Source organism: Eulemur rufifrons, chromosome 29 (genome assembly GCF_041146395.1).
Source record: "Eulemur rufifrons isolate Redbay chromosome 29, OSU_ERuf_1, whole genome shotgun sequence".
In the NCBI taxonomy this organism is placed as follows: Eukaryota; Metazoa; Chordata; class Mammalia; order Primates; family Lemuridae; genus Eulemur; species Eulemur rufifrons.
In genome coordinates this window covers 95488252-95503487 of record NC_091011.1, presented here as the reverse complement: position 1 = coordinate 95503487, position 15236 = coordinate 95488252, and the positions used below count along the sequence as shown (strand labels likewise).

The 15236-nt window shown below is 49.1% G+C and overlaps 1 protein-coding gene across 2 annotated transcripts; it reads left to right on the top strand.

Moving 5' to 3' along the window:
- ABCF2 (ATP binding cassette subfamily F member 2) lies at positions 1 to 12369 on the top strand. Of its 2 annotated transcripts, none has more exons than XM_069461811.1 (15): positions 1 to 56; positions 723 to 921; positions 2290 to 2499; positions 3144 to 3326; positions 3409 to 3580; positions 4748 to 4843; positions 6034 to 6136; positions 7398 to 7493; positions 7679 to 7798; positions 7884 to 7973; positions 8370 to 8480; positions 10267 to 10329; positions 10556 to 10684; positions 11248 to 11451; positions 12121 to 12369. In XM_069461811.1, the coding sequence occupies exons 2-15, from the start codon at positions 765 to 767 to the stop codon at positions 12256 to 12258; spliced, it is 1872 nt and encodes a 623-aa protein (XP_069317912.1). In that variant the 5' UTR covers positions 1 to 56; positions 723 to 764; the 3' UTR covers positions 12259 to 12369. The 2 variants fall into 2 exon arrangements, with proteins under 2 accessions (XP_069317912.1, XP_069317911.1); XM_069461810.1 differs by having other exon boundaries at positions 2287 to 2499.
- Positions 12370 to 15236: the final 2867 nt, after the last annotated feature.

The window sequence follows — 15236 nt, the reverse complement described above, 5'->3', positions numbered from 1 at the left end:
CGCGGAGGAGCTCAAGGAGCAGCTCTGTTGCGACAGAGGCCAAACGGCGAGGCCCAGTGAGTTGGGGGAAGGGGCGCTTTGGAAAGAGGGTGCCGGCCGGTGAGGGGGAAGGAGGACGAGTAGAGGAAGGAGGGACAGGGTCGGGATGGAGGGGGCTGTGAGGAGGAGGAAGACGGGGCCAAGGAAGAGAAGCTGACGGGCGGGTGTGGGGGAGGTTCGGCGGGTGGCGAGCGTGGAGACTCTAAAGGGACTCACCCGGGGGAAGAAGTGTGCGTCCCGGAAAGAAGCTGGGCTCGACGGCCGGGTGATATGGGAGAGGGACGGCGGAGAAGAGGCCAGAGACGGACGGGAGGAGGAAGCCTGGAAAGAGGCGGCAGGCTGGAGTGCGGAGCGCCAAGTTGTAGGGAAACCGGAGACGGGGACCTATGCGAAGGGGCAGAACCTGGTCCCTAACTGGAGGCTCTGAAAGAAGGAGTGTTTCTAAAGTGAGGCAGTCCGTGGGAGTTGATGGATAAAGCCTGAAGGAAGAGATATTAAGATTAGGAGAGCAGCTGAGAATCAGAATTGGTTTGAGAGACTCTGACAAAGTTGAGAGAGACTAGGAAAGGGCAGAGCAGGCAGTCAGAGCCTTGACAGGAAAATTCCTGAGAGGGATGGAGCAGGGCCCAGGCATTCTTACCAGTAAGTTTAGAGTTTGGAGGTATCTGTTTGCCCTCCTCCAGGCTCCCTGAAAGAAGAGTAACCTACCCCTGTGGTTCATCACCATGCCCTCTGACTTGGCCAAGAAGAAGGCAGCCAAAAAGAAGGAAGCTGCCAAAGCGCGACAGCGGCCCAGAAAGGGACATGAAGAAAATGGAGATGCAGTAACAGAACCACAGGTGGCAGAGGAAAAAAATGAGGCCAATGGCAGAGAGACTACAGGTGAATTGAGGGAGGGGTGAATTCCTGAGATTGGTTCCTAAGACTTAATGCAAGCCCCAGCCAGAGTCAGAATGTTGATGCCGGGGGCAATGGAGAATATATCTGGTGCCACGAAACTGTTCATGATGAACCAAAGCAATAAAGTTGGAGTTTGTGCCACCCTATTATTGATCACTGAAACTAAACACAAGCCTCTCACATGCTCAGTGGCAAGCAAATATGGCAGATGCTGGACTGCCTTGCTGCTCTATTAGACTAAGGGGAGGTCAGTTCCCTGCCACTTTCTCAGTTTCTATTTCTACACATGGTGGCCAGTGTGCCAAGCTCTTTGCCACATTATACCCTTGTCCTCACAGGGGTGGTGACTATACTAACAAGAGAGTAACTTATGAATTGTTTTACAGATTTTTTTTTTCCTGGGACAGAGCTGTCTTTCTGTTGTTTATATTTTGAGAAACATTTATTCAGTACTTCTCAAGTGCTAGAAATTGTGCTACGCACTGAGGTACTGTAAACAAAGTCTGCCCTCTGGTAACTTACAGTCTAGATGGGGAAGCATGGCAGTGTGTGGTAAAGAATATTCCATATCCTTGGCAGTCTAATCCCAGCCTTCTTTGCCCTTGAAAACTCCCTAAACAGACCTTCTGCTCCACTGGACTATGTATTGTCTCTTGGATCGTCACCACATTTCTGTCCTTTTACACACTAAGTTCTAATACCACAGTGTTTGTGTTAGCGACATTTGACATTTCTCTCAAGAGCCAGCTCAAGATAGCAAAGCCTTTCACAGTGAAACCTGACCCCAGTAATGTTTCCATTCACTATACCGCATGCTATCTCATTGTTACTTAGCTTTTATATTATATCTTCTGTTTCTTCCTGTAAATTGTTTGATGTTTGAGTGCAGAGACCATATCTTGGTTAATACTTTTTTATGACCTGCCTTGCAAATGGACACTAAATAAATGTTTGAAGAGGAAAGGAGAATTAGTCATGCAAATTATAACAGACAGATAGGAATTCAGAAAAGAAGGAGTTAAAAAATGATTGAGAGGTAAAGTCAGGCTGTGGGGAAGTTTTATTCCTGGCCAGAGTAGTGGAGGGTGGGAAGTTAAGAATGATGGGAGTGAACAGGGACACGAGAGGACAAAACAAGGACAAGAGAATTAACAGGACAGGCTGTAAAGTGAAAGGTGTTCAAGAAAAGCATGGTGTTGGCAGCTCTGTGTCAGTGGCACTGTGTATAGTTTGTGAAATGTCTGAGTCTGCTCAGCGGGATCTGAGCCTGGTCCTTCAGGACACTCCTCTGTGTGAGAACTAAGTCTCTCTGAAAGCCCTCTTTCTAAATTGCTTTTCTGTCCCCAGAAGTAGATCTGCTGACCAAGGAGCTAGAGGACTTTGAGATGAAGAAAGCTGCTGCTCGAGCTGTCACTGGTGTCCTGGCCTCTCACCCCAACAGTACTGATGTCCACATTATCAACCTCTCACTCACCTTTCATGGTCAAGAGCTACTCAGTGACACCAAACTGGAATTAAACTCAGGCCGTCGTTACGGCCTCATTGGCTTAAATGGAATTGGTGAGGCCCTTGGAAGGCGAGGTGGGAGGTATCTTTCCTAGTCTCATCTGCCACTCAGCAAGTATTTATTTAGCACTAGCTGTATAAAAAGCAAAGAATTTACAATATGGGTGGGAGACTAGATAGGCCCAGGGAAAAAGAACTAGTGAACAGAGCATTATGTGTTAAGTACTGGTTGGCTGTCCCTTATCTGAAATGCTTGGGACCAGAAGTGTTTCGGATTTCAGATTTTTTCAGATTTGCATTGTACTTACTGGTTGAACATCCCTAATCCAAAAATCCGAAGTCTGAAATGCTCTGAGCATTTCCTTTAAGGATCATGTCAGCCCACAAAAAATTTCAGATTTTGGAGCATTTTGGATTTTCAGATTAGGGATGCTCTACCTGTACCACATATAGACAGCAGGTACTGGAGATGTTGGCTGAGCAGGGGTGCATGAAGCTGTCGTAAATGCAAAAGACTTCACAGAGGAGAGGTGGGCCAAGGATTGGAGGAAAGTTGGAAAGGTATCCCAAGAATGGGAGTTAGCAGGATTTGAATGAAGGTACTCAGAAAAAAGGATGAGGTCCTGGCTTGGCTGGAGTGGAGGAATGGTAGAGAGGGACCACAGGGAATTCAATGTACCTCTTCTCTCCCTGTTCAGGAAAGTCCATGCTGCTCTCTGCTATCGGGAAACGTGAAGTACCCATCCCTGAGCACATTGACATCTACCATCTGACTCGAGAGATGCCCCCTAGTGACAAGACACCCTTACAGTGTGTGATGGAAGTTGACACAGAGCGGGCCATGCTGGAGAGGGAGGCTGAGCGGCTGGCTCATGAGGACGGTAGGGCTCCAGACCTGGGGGTGGGGGTGGGCTTCCTCCCAGGAAAGCCCCAGGGAACCTCATGGCCACACACTGCCCACAGCGGAGTGTGAGAAGCTCATGGAGCTCTACGAGCGCCTGGAGGAACTGGATGCCGACAAGGCGGAGATGAGGGCTTCGAGGATCTTACATGGACTGGGTTTCACACCTGCCATGCAGCGCAAGAAACTAAAAGACTTCAGTGGGGGCTGGAGGATGAGGGTTGCCCTCGCCAGGTGAGTCCCTACCTCATTCCCCACCCCCAGTAGCTCTCCATCTCACTCAGAGTTGAGTGTCCAGTCCAGTGGAACTGTTTGGAACAGGGATCAGTAGTCAGTAAGTGCCAGTTGAGACACAGACATCAACAGTATGGAGAGGGGGGTGGTATGTGTGGGCCAGAGAGTGAGCTTCCTGGCTGAAGCGGCCAGGAATGACTCTGCTCTGTTGGATTCCCAGCACAGGGTTTAGGAATCCTAGGGATAGCCCTAGGTAAAAATGGTAAAGTAGGTCTGTTTCTTTCTTTCCTCCTGACTCCTCTCTCACCCTTTTTGTGCTTCAGTGCTGCTAATTCTTGCTTTAAAGATAAAATGTTTGGTGTCTGTCCCTTTTAGCCTCTGTGGCCTGGACCCAAAGAGCATTTCTATAGACCATCATTCTCCCCAAAGTCCCTAGCTAAATAGGTAATTTCTTACCCCACCATTCTCTGTGAAGTAAATTTACAAGACTTGATCCACTGTTCTAGAAAGTTGCGTGTGTATGCCTTAGAACATGAGAGCAGTGGTTCCACATGCTGGCAAGGATTAGCTGCCTCCAGTTCACCTACGGAGCTTTGGAAAACAGATTTCCCAGCCTCTCCTTCAGCTCTGTGCAGTCAGAATGCTGGATTTTGGTGTCCAGAAATCTTACTTCTAACAAGTGCCCCACGTGTGATGACTGCAGATTTGGGAACCAGAGCTTTAGAGTCTATCCCTTGCTTCTCCTGTCTTGAGGTTCCAGTTTAAGGAAAGAACATTTTTTGGCCCCCTTGCTAGAGTCTGGCAGCCCCACCAGATAGGTCTAACCTGAATGATTTTTGCTTTAGCAGTTTATTTTCTCTGTATCCTTTCGTCTTGCTCATGGTCACTAGCCTCGATATACAAGACTTGCAGACTTAGAAGGACTTTTGCAGCTTTATCTCCAAACCACATTCCTGCACTTCTGAGCCTTGTTTTCTTCTCGTTAATCTCTGCTCTTCAGCTCTGGTTTCTCTCCTAGTTCTCCCTTTCCCTCTGGGTATGGAACCTAGAATTGATTTCAGGACTTCAGCCAGGCCTGACCAGAGTTGCATGTAGCAGGCAAGCCAGTCCAGTCTTGTGTCATGTCCGTTGTACTGAGGTGCCTCTGTCTCCTTTCGTGTCCTTCAGAGCCCTCTTTATTCGGCCCTTCATGCTGCTCCTGGATGAGCCCACCAACCACCTGGACCTAGATGCTTGTGTGTGGTTGGAAGAAGAACTAAAAACGTAAGGGGGGGGATGGGGAATGGGAGTGGGCAGGTCCCAAAGGGGAGTCGAGAAAATCGATGCCCAGAAACTACACTGAAGTTAGAGCAGTGAGAAAAGGAACTGAAGGAAGGTCAGAGTGAAGGCTAGCTTGAACAAGTGGTGAGCACCTTTAGGGCTGGCCTTTTTGTTTGATTGTTTTTGTTTGGTCTGAAATATGCGGAGCCTTTAAAAAAAAAAAAAAAATTTGTTTTTTTCCAATACAGCATCCTTATTAAGACAATATTTTTGGTTTTTTGGTTTTTATTGTTGTTGGTTTTTTGTTTTTTGTTTTTTGTTTTTTTTTTTTTGAGACAGAGTCTTGCTCTGTTGCCCAAGCTAGAATGCAGTGGCATTATCATAGCTCACTGCAGCCTCCAACTCCTGGGCTCAAGTGATCCTCCTGCCTCAACTTCCTGAGTAGCTGGGACTACAGGTGCCATGTCACCACACCCAACTCATTTTTCTATTTTTTTGTAGAGACAGGGTTTTGCTATATTGCTCAGCCTGGTCTTGAACTCCTGGCCTCAAGCAATCCTCCCACCTTGACTTCCCAAAGTGCAACCCACCACTCAGCCTAAAGACAATATTTTGTCTTTATTATATTTACGTACATTATAGAAAGGGCGTCTCCCGTCTAAGATCATGATGCAGTGACAAAAGAAGATATGGCCAATATGGCCATGGTCTTTCTATAGCTAAAGAACTGAATAAGCTGTAATATTGCACCAACTTTAAAAGAAGGCTTTTAGTGGTAGAGTGACCTAGTAGCTTCTTTCGAAAAGAAAAGAATTGTGTTTTTTCTTGCATCTATTTGGTTCTTCCCACCCACAGTTTTGGATACATTCATGGGTGTATTTGTATACATGCACTTTTCCTTTTGCCATGACTGTTGCTACCATCTTAACTGCATTCTGTTGAAATCTAGAATGGAATATTGAGGAAGCTCAGGCTGTCTCACCACACTTTGAAAGGCATCTAGATACCCTTACAGATGGATTGTGTAGTGGTGATTAGGTGCTTGCTGACAGCAGGAATTGGATGATACATCTAAAAGGTGCTTAGGTGTAAGGATGGGAAAGGATGAGGTTTTGGGACCTGACTCTCAGTTCACCTGCTATCAGTTCTCTCATTTTTGAGCTCCTCCCTGATTTATTCCTTTGTCTTTGTAGTTTTAAGCGCATCCTGGTCCTTGTCTCCCATTCCCAGGATTTTCTGAATGGTGTCTGTACCAATATCATTCACATGCACAACAAGAAACTGAAGTATTATACGGTGAGTGGGCCTCAACTTCTCCCACAGTAATCTGTGCTTACCAATTCTCTGATGTTCTCCTTTTAAAAAGAAAGCAGACTTAGCTGGCATCTCTTTTCACCTATTGCTATAAAAAGATATGGATGAGGCATCCTGCAGCCTATTTTATTTTAGTCCCAAAGTCATTGCTTTCAGACCATAGGCCATGGGTTGGTAGCCTGTGCATAAGGTGTATGTTTGCCTTATGGCAAAGAGGTTGCTTTTCTTAGTGCCCAGGCAGGCTCTGCTCCCCTCTACCTTCTTGCGTGTCTCCTTAACTCTGCTTTACGAGAGTCCACACGTTGACGCTCTGTCCATGGCCATGAGAGAATGAGAGTCAGGATCTCACACCCCACTATTGTGCCTTGCTTTTTTGTTTTTTTATATTTCAAAAAATATAAAAAAAATGAACAATAGCAATCCTCTTCATTCACAGTAATACTTACCATGGGAGTATTAATAGTTGCTTAATATAGCCTTCCAGGCATTTCCTGAGTACTTGCAAGCATTTGTAGAAAATTTCATTTATACATATATCCTTTTCTTTTTAAATAATTGCAATATTAATAATCATTCTATTCTCTAGGTTGCTTTTTAAATTTAGTGTATCTTAGACTGCTTTCCATATGAGTATATGTAAATCCACCACATACTTTTCAGTGACTGCACTGTAGTTCATTACGTGGATATCCTGTAACTTATTTGCTAGACCCTTTTTGATGGATATTTAGCTTTAGTCCAGTTTTATTTTTTGGTTTTTTTGTTTTTTGTTTTTTGTTTTTTTTTTTGCAGATAGAAACTGTGGCAGTCCAATTGTGTGGGGTTTGTCAGGTTCTAAGTCTGACTGGTCTGTTTTCCCACCTGGGAACAGCTCTTACAGTCTGTGTGGAGCGTCACCCGCTAAGGCTGGGGAGTGGTAGGAGGTGGTGTTGGAAGGCTCTGAGCCTCGTGATGTCTGTATCACCGTGGTTTTCAGGGCCGTTCCCAAAGCTGTGGGTCTTTCTGGCTAACCTAAGAATCTAATCGGGAGCCTGGCCGTGTATGGGCTGAGTGAGGGGCACAAAATTGAAGAGACCTCAGGTTCTGGGTTAGGCTGTCTTCTGTAATGCACTTGCTCTTTCCCACTGCATAGCCTTAGCACCAGGGTCTGTCCGTGCCATCCCTCATCCCTGAACTCTGAGTGAGAACCTAGGATGGAAATCTGGGTTAAAGCTGCTGCCTTGGCTGGCACCTTTCCACACAGGGTAATTATGACCAGTACGTGAAGACACGGCTGGAGCTGGAGGAGAACCAGATGAAGAGGTTCCACTGGGAGCAAGATCAGATTGCGCACATGAAGGTGGGGACTGCAGAGCCGGCTCACACTCCTGTCTGAAGCAAGCAGGGAGTTGGACAAGAGCATGTCGAGGGATTGGGGTGCTGGAGGAGGTCGGGAGGAAGTGTGGTCATTTTTTTACCCTGGATTGAAGGTGAGTTTGTTTAGCACCTGCATATATTCCAAGCCCCCTTTCTGGTCTCTTTTAGAACTACATTGCTAGGTTTGGTCATGGCAGTGCCAAGCTGGCCCGGCAGGCCCAGAGCAAGGAGAAGACACTACAGAAAATGATGGCGTCAGGACTGACAGAGAGGGTCGTGAGCGACAAGGTGGGGTCTGATTGGGTAGGGTCAAGTGGCTTAGGGTGAAGTGGATAAGAAAGGAACCAACTTGACATGTGCCCTCTCTTCCTAGACACTGTCATTTTATTTCCCACCATGTGGTAAGATCCCTCCACCCGTCATTATGGTGCAAAATGTGAGCTTCAAGTATACAAAAGATGGGGTAAGTTCAGGCCAGGGCATGTGTAAGTGAGTGCCTGGGTAGGGCGGGGAGGCTGGGGTGTGTTTTATAGGGTGAGTGTCGACTGGTGGGAGCCCCTCCTATGCTGTGCTGGCCACACCTGCTAACCCATGTGGTGTGGGGGATTTCCAAGTGTGGGAGCTGGGGTGCCTCATTCAGGGACTCATGCCAGCCCTTCCTCATACTTGGGAAGAGAACTGTTAGGCTGGGTTGGTGGGTTAGAGGCAGTGGGTGGGATCTGCTATGGGAGCACTTGCCCCTGCCCCTCCCCCTCCCCCTTCCTCCATGGGTGACTGGGGACTCCGGGGGCTTGGTCTGCAGGTCAGAGTAGATCCACACTCTAGCCTTGTGTCTGTATCTCTCTTATCCACACCTCAGCCTTGCATCTATAATAATCTAGAATTTGGTATTGACCTCGACACACGAGTGGCTCTGGTAGGGCCCAATGGAGCAGGGAAGTCAACTCTTCTGAAGCTGCTAACTGGAGAGGTATGGTGCCAAGGTGGACGCAATTCCTTCTGAGAGTAGGTGCTTTACATTTTCTAAGGGAGAAGGGAGTTATGCAGGGGCCATGACTTTGGAGGACCAGAGTCCCCCCGGTGGTGAGTGAGCCATGTGGAGGGGTTGTGCTGGGGGGAGGAGTCTAAGCAAGAGAGAGAGGGAGAGTGTGTGAATACGTGAACGTGTCGGAGCATGTTTGTGTTCAGCCAGCGTTTAGCATACAGGAACATCTGTGCATTTAGACACACAGGAGGTGCTGGCATGTCATTTCATTCAGTGTTGTGATAACGTTGATGAGGGAAAAAATCGGTTCCTGGCTGGGGCCACTGTCTGTGCGGAGTTGGCGTGATCTCCTCCTGTCTGCGTGGATTTTCTCTGGATACTCCCTTTCCTCCCACATCCACACGCTGTGCGCGTCAGGCTAACTGGCGTGTCTGAATGGTGCGAGCGAGCGTGGGGGTGTGAGCGCACCTTTCGACGAATGGTGTCCTCTCCAGGGCTGGTTCCGGCCTTGTGCCCTGGGCTGCCAGGACAAGCTCCAGCCACCTGCCACCCTAAACTGGAATAAGCAGGTTGGAATATGAATGAATAAATATATTACTGTAAATATAGAAATTTGTAGAATGTACAATAATCCTACAAATGCACAAGAGTAAACAACGTGGTACGAAGCACTCAGCAAGCCCCCATTTCTGTGACTGTTTGCATTGTGTGGCGGTAGGAGGTGCTCCTTACAGTGTTTGCTCTGCAAACATTTACTCCTTGATTTAACCCCCACCGCTTACCACCACCATCACTCACTCATTCGCCAAAACTTGGGTAATTATCTTACTTGTTTTTATTAATCTGTGTAATACATTGAGAAATGTATACATGTATTTCTTAAATGTGTATGTAGCTCAGTTATTTCAGCGTTTAATATTAGAAGTGTTTTGGGTCTTTATTTAGACATTTGGTTACGTTTTTTGACCAGAAATATGCCGTAGGAACTGAACTCTTGTCCATGTCAATTAGCCTGTGGTAGAATTGGTTTTGTCTTATGTCATTTCACTTAAAAGTTGCAGTTTCCAAGAACTTACTGACAATGTTAAATGAGGACTCACTGTATCTTTTTTAAAAATGTCTATTACAGGCCGGGCGTGGTGGCTCACGCCTGTAATCCTAGCACTCTGGGAGGCCAAAGCAGGAGGATTGCTCAAGGTCAGGAGTTCGAGACCAGCCTGAGCAAGAACGAGACCCTGTCTCTACTAAAAATAGAAAGAAATTATCTGGAGAACTAAAAATCTATATAGAAAAAATTAGCTGGGCATGGTGGCACATGCCTGTAGTCCCAGCTACTCAGGAGGCTGAGTCAGAAGGATTGCTTGAGCCCAGGAGTTTGAGGTTGCTGTGAGCTGGGCTGATGGCACTCTAGCCTGGGCAACAGAGCGAGACCCTGTCTCAAAAAAAAAAAAAAAAAAAGTGTCTGTTACACCTATTAATACATCCAAGTCCTTTGTTATACAGTATAGTACACTCCATGGTAGACATTTCACAACTACTTAATAAGTGGTGTCATTGCCTCCTTTGAGAACATCTGTTTCAGTATATCTTCCTGAATATTTTCAGAGTGGCCAGAATAGCAGCGTGTAAGTTGGTGACGTACATCTGTTTAGGAAGTTGTGTGAGTCTTGTTCAGTGTGGACGTACGTTTGTTTGCCTGCTCTGCCTTTGTTTTGACCAGGTTTCCTTTCTCTCGTGCTTATGTTTCCACTTGTTACTCTTTCCTTCCCAGCTGCTACCCACAGACGGGATGATCCGGAAACACTCTCATGTCAAAATAGGGCGTTACCATCAGGTACAGGCCTGGGGTTGGGGGTTGGGGGAGTTGCCCAGGTGTGGGAAGCAGGTGTATCTGGCTAAGTCTAGCCAGCCTTCCCCCCAGGAAGGCTTAGGGAACCCTAAGCAGTTCCAGCTGCTTTTTGAATCTTGAACAGGGGCCTGGGGTGGAGGTAGAGTTATCCGGTGGGGCTCCTTTTGAAGCACGAGACCAGTCATACTGGTGGGTTCCATGTTTCCTGTAGCATTTGCAAGAGCAGCTGGACTTAGATCTCTCGCCTTTGGAGTACATGATGAAGTGCTACCCGGAGATCAAAGAGAAGGAAGAAATGAGGAAGATCATTGGGCGATATGGTCTCACTGGAAAACAACAGGTCAGTAGAAGAGGGTGTGGGAAGAACCCTATATAGCTGGGAGACCATGGCTGAATGGGTCAGGGGATGCTATGTCTTGGCAACCAAGGTTTGGAAGCTATCCCAAAGTCTCCTGTTTGATTCCAGCCCCTAAGAGAGCCCACTACCTTCCCTTTAGGTTGTTATGTAGTGGAGTGTTTAGGTCCATGATGGGGGTAAGGATGGTGTCTCTGACAGGCCGTTGCACCATAGTGCTTGAGGATAAAAGAACTTGCAGCCTAGAAAACAAATTCCTAGATTCAGCTCTGGAGCTAAGGATTCCCTCGATTATTCTAATTCGTTAAGATTTAAGTGCCAAGAGAGTGAGAGGTATGGCCTTGAAGCAAAGGCTTCAGGTTTCCAGATGTGTCTCTTTTAGGCCTCAAGAGACGAGTGGCCATGCCACTGTCTTGCAGGATGATCTGAGGTCTTTCTGAGCCTCATTTTTTTTGTAAAATGGCAATAAAGGAGAAGCCAGGGAGAGATGAGCTTTGCTGTATGGTGGAGGTAATGCCAAGTTATACGCATGTCATGGTTCCACTCAGGTGAGCCCAATTCGGAACCTGTCAGATGGGCAGAAGTGCCGAGTGTGTCTGGCCTGGCTGGCCTGGCAGAACCCCCACATGCTCTTCCTGGACGAGCCCACCAATCACCTGGATATTGAGACCATCGACGCGCTGGCAGACGCAATCAATGAGTTTGAGGGTGGCATGATGCTAGTCAGCCACGACTTCAGACTCATTCAGCAGGTGAGGCCCTGGCAGGGTTGGAGGCACAGTGGAGAGCGTCCAGGAGGAGGTTGGGAACACAGTCATGGCACGTGGAGGGCGCATGATACCTGTGTACGGAATCAAGGGGCTTGGCGTAGACAGGTGGTGAGGACTGGATCTTTTGGCTCTCTGGGGCTACTTAGGAAGCCTTAACTCAAACACTTTCAGTAGCTGTTTGGGGATGTCAACCAACTTGGCATTGTTAGCCCAATGGGGAAAAGAGTTGGGTGGAGAACAGGGGGCTTGTACTATTCCCAAGATTCTTCAGTCCAAAAATAGTATTCTAAGAAGGACTGGGATTAGACAGAGGGCTACCACAGTCATTGGAGAAAAAGCCGCTGGTGTTTCTCTGAAGCTCTGGGGGAGATGAGAGTTGGAGAAAAGGAAGCTGAGAATAAAGCCTCTGTTGGATCTAGACCCTGCTAGGGAACCGACAGTAGGGGTGACATGGCGCAGTTCCCGGCTTGGAAGCCTCTACAACCTGCTGGTTATGGTACCCTTGGGTTAGACCATCCAAAGAACACAGAGAGGGGTGAAAGAGTGAGCTGGGTATGGTTGGGGGTGGGCAGGGAGATGATGGCGCTATCTTCCGAGAAGCGCTTCAGAACAGTCTGCTGGGCAGGATTAAGTCTAGGATCTGCTTTCTAGGTTGCACAGGAAATCTGGGTCTGTGAGAAGCAGACAATCACCAAGTGGCCTGGAGACATCCTGGCCTACAAGGAGCACCTCAAGTCCAAACTGGTGGATGAGGAGCCCCAGCTCACCAAGAGGACCCACAACGTGTGAGCCCTCTGCCTGGGCTCGGGTCAGGAGCTCTGTGTGGGCCTAACAGCTGCCACCCTGACCAGCTGCTCAGGACAGGACCCTGGGGCTACACTCCTGCACTGCTGCAGTACTGCTCCCCCAGCCTCTCCCCTGCCCCTCCACCTGCCTTAGCTGCACTCTGTTATCTTATTTCCAGCTGGACAGTACCTGTCCGTTTCCTGTCCTCCTTCCAGTTATGTTTGTCCATGTCTGGACTCGGCTGGCTGTTCCCTCCAGCCCTTGCTGGTTACCTTACTCTCAGTGTGACGCAGCCAGTGGCACCTGAGGGTTAGCCCAAGGGCCCGAGCCCTGGATTTGGCCCATGAAGGAGCTCAGGATCCTCCTTTTCTGGGTTTTGGTGATGTTGGAGGAATAACCCCCAGCCCACCGCCCCTATTCCTTTTTGCTTCTGGTTTGGAGCTCTGGACCAGGGCCTCAGTCCTGGTCAGTTTTTAAATAATTATTTAACAATGTAACTTTTAGACCTACATGGCATCTACAAAGCGTCCAATAAATAAAGAGGAAGCCATGGTCCCTACCTTCCTTCTCAGTTCTCTGGGGCCACTTCCTCCTCCTCCCTGCAGTGTCAGCTTTCACTTCCCCTCGACAAGAACTGGGGCCGGAATCACTGGGACGGATGGGAACTGAAGACTAGTCCGTAGGAACTGGAAGAACTTTCTCGTTCTGCTGATTGAAGTTGTGCCTTTTCTCAGGCCTGTGGTTCACACACTGCACGTGAATCAGAGCCACCTGGAGGGCCCATGGGCTCAGATTGCTGGTCTTCTCTCAGGGTTCTGGCTCGGTGGGTCTGGGGCAAGCCCGGAACGTTAACATTCCCAGCAAGCTTCCAGGGGATGCTGGTCTGAGGGCTGCGCTTTGGGAACCGCTGTCCTGGAGGATGTTTTTCGGAGTGTGAGCTGAGGTTCTCCTGCCGCCACCTGCACCACACTTGGGATGCTTGTTAAAATTGCAGGTTCCTGAGCTCCAGACCTGTCTACTCCAGGAGTCTGCATTTTCACACCAAGGTTTGTGAGCCACTCTTCCTGCTGGGATACAGGGGGTTTTACTGTTGTACCTGGCCACAGCCATCATTGCCATCAGCACGGCCTAATTTACTTCCAGCCCAGGCCTCTGCGTACCTTGTCTGGTTCTTTTGAACCTGAACAGCACTTCTAGCCTTTGTGCCACCAGGCACACCAGTGCCATCCTCACCGATGTGGATTCGTCACTCCACCTCTGGAACCTCAGCAGCCATCCCCGTGGGAAAACGTGGCACAGCCATGATTTCTCAGTACTCATTGCAGTGCATCTAAGACTGGGGGGATCATGTCCCAGATGGTGTCTACACCCCCAGGGAGCTCAGGATCTAGTGGAGAAGCCAAACAGACTAGAGAACAAGATACAGAAAGACATAAATCAGATGCGGAATTGTGATTTAGATAGGAGACAGAAGTATTCAAAAGGGAGGGTGGTTTCTCGTGAGCAGCTGGCCAGAAGGCAGAATCAGTGCTGGAACTCGGAAGATGAGTGGGGTCTTCTCAGATGGCTGTGAAGTCCAAGAGCTGCACTAGGCAGAGGCCATGAGAGGGCTTGGTGAGATGCGGCGCTGAGACACTGGAGTCCTCTGCCCCACCGGCAGCCCCAGATGGGCCTGGCTCGGCTGCTTTGTGCTGTAAGTGGGGCCTGGAGCAGAATGGGCTGAGTCTGTCCTGAGTGTCCACAGCCTTGGTCCAGGCGAGAACGGCACCCAGAGGGCGAGCTGCTGGGATAATGGGAACAGCTCCTGCTGCGTCAGCCGAGGCGGTGCCTGGGTATTGCCGAGAACCCAGGCGAAGCCTGGTGGGATCTCCAGAGTGTGCACCTCAGGTGCCGGGAGATGAGACAGCTTCAGAACCAGGAGGGATGGAAGTATCTAGTCAGCTGATTTGTCAAGAAAATTATGCCAATCGATAATTTTGAGAATGTTTTAGAAACCCACAAAATATATATTTCTAAATTTAGCAGTGCCTTGTTTGGGGTTAAGAATTGCGCCCTTAGTCCTCTTGAACCTTAGCGGGCGGGATGTAAGCGGATGCCGGAACCGGGTGGGGTGGTAAGGTGACGAGGTGGGGTTGCTCGCTCACCGGGCAGGTGATGCTGGTCTTCAGCGCTCCTCCCCCACCTCTCTCCATGTGGACTGTCCTTTTCCCCACGCCTGTGCTTCAGTGTTGCTCCAGATTTCTTTAATCACAGCACTCAAGGACCTGAACTGTTCCTTCACATGCACGTGCTCAGGAAGACAGTGCACTTTCTCCATTTCACAACGGCCTTTTTCTTCCCTTTGCAGCCAACTCCCATGACCCCCACATCTGCTGCTGTGGAGAGCCTCGCTGTTTCTCTGCTCCTCCCTGCTGGGTGCCGTCCTGCTGTCCGCCCAGTCCCGGCTCTGCCATTTGGCTCCATCCTCTGCCTTCGGTCCGGTCCGAGCCTCACTGTGCTCCGCTTGCACTGGCTCCACCCTCTACTTCTCATGCTGTTTCTCTTTCCCCCATTCTTCCCTATCCTATAAGCCCGCTTCAGGTCCCCCTTTGTGCCATGGAGCCGGCCGTGGCTACTTGAGCCCTCCTCCTACGATGGTGCCACGCCCTTTGGCCCCTTCGCACTGCTCCGATGGTCTGACGTGATCTGGGCTTGTCAGCCCCGCCAGGGCTCTGGGGGGGAGGCCCGCGCTCCTTCTGGAGCTCCCCAGCTCTCAGAGCCAGGCCGAGCGCCTGGGTGCTCGGTGATGACAGGTTGGTGGTCTGGAGTCGTGTGAACTCAGCGTGTGAATACACTGGGAGGGATCTGGTGAAGGGCTTCTTGATTCAGAGACAGGAAAGTACTTGGGGGAGAGGAGGGAGCAATTAGTCTCTTTCAAGTTTAACCCAGAGCAGGTTCTGGATTGGGTTGAGCCAACCCCTCTCCTCCGGGCCCTCCATCCC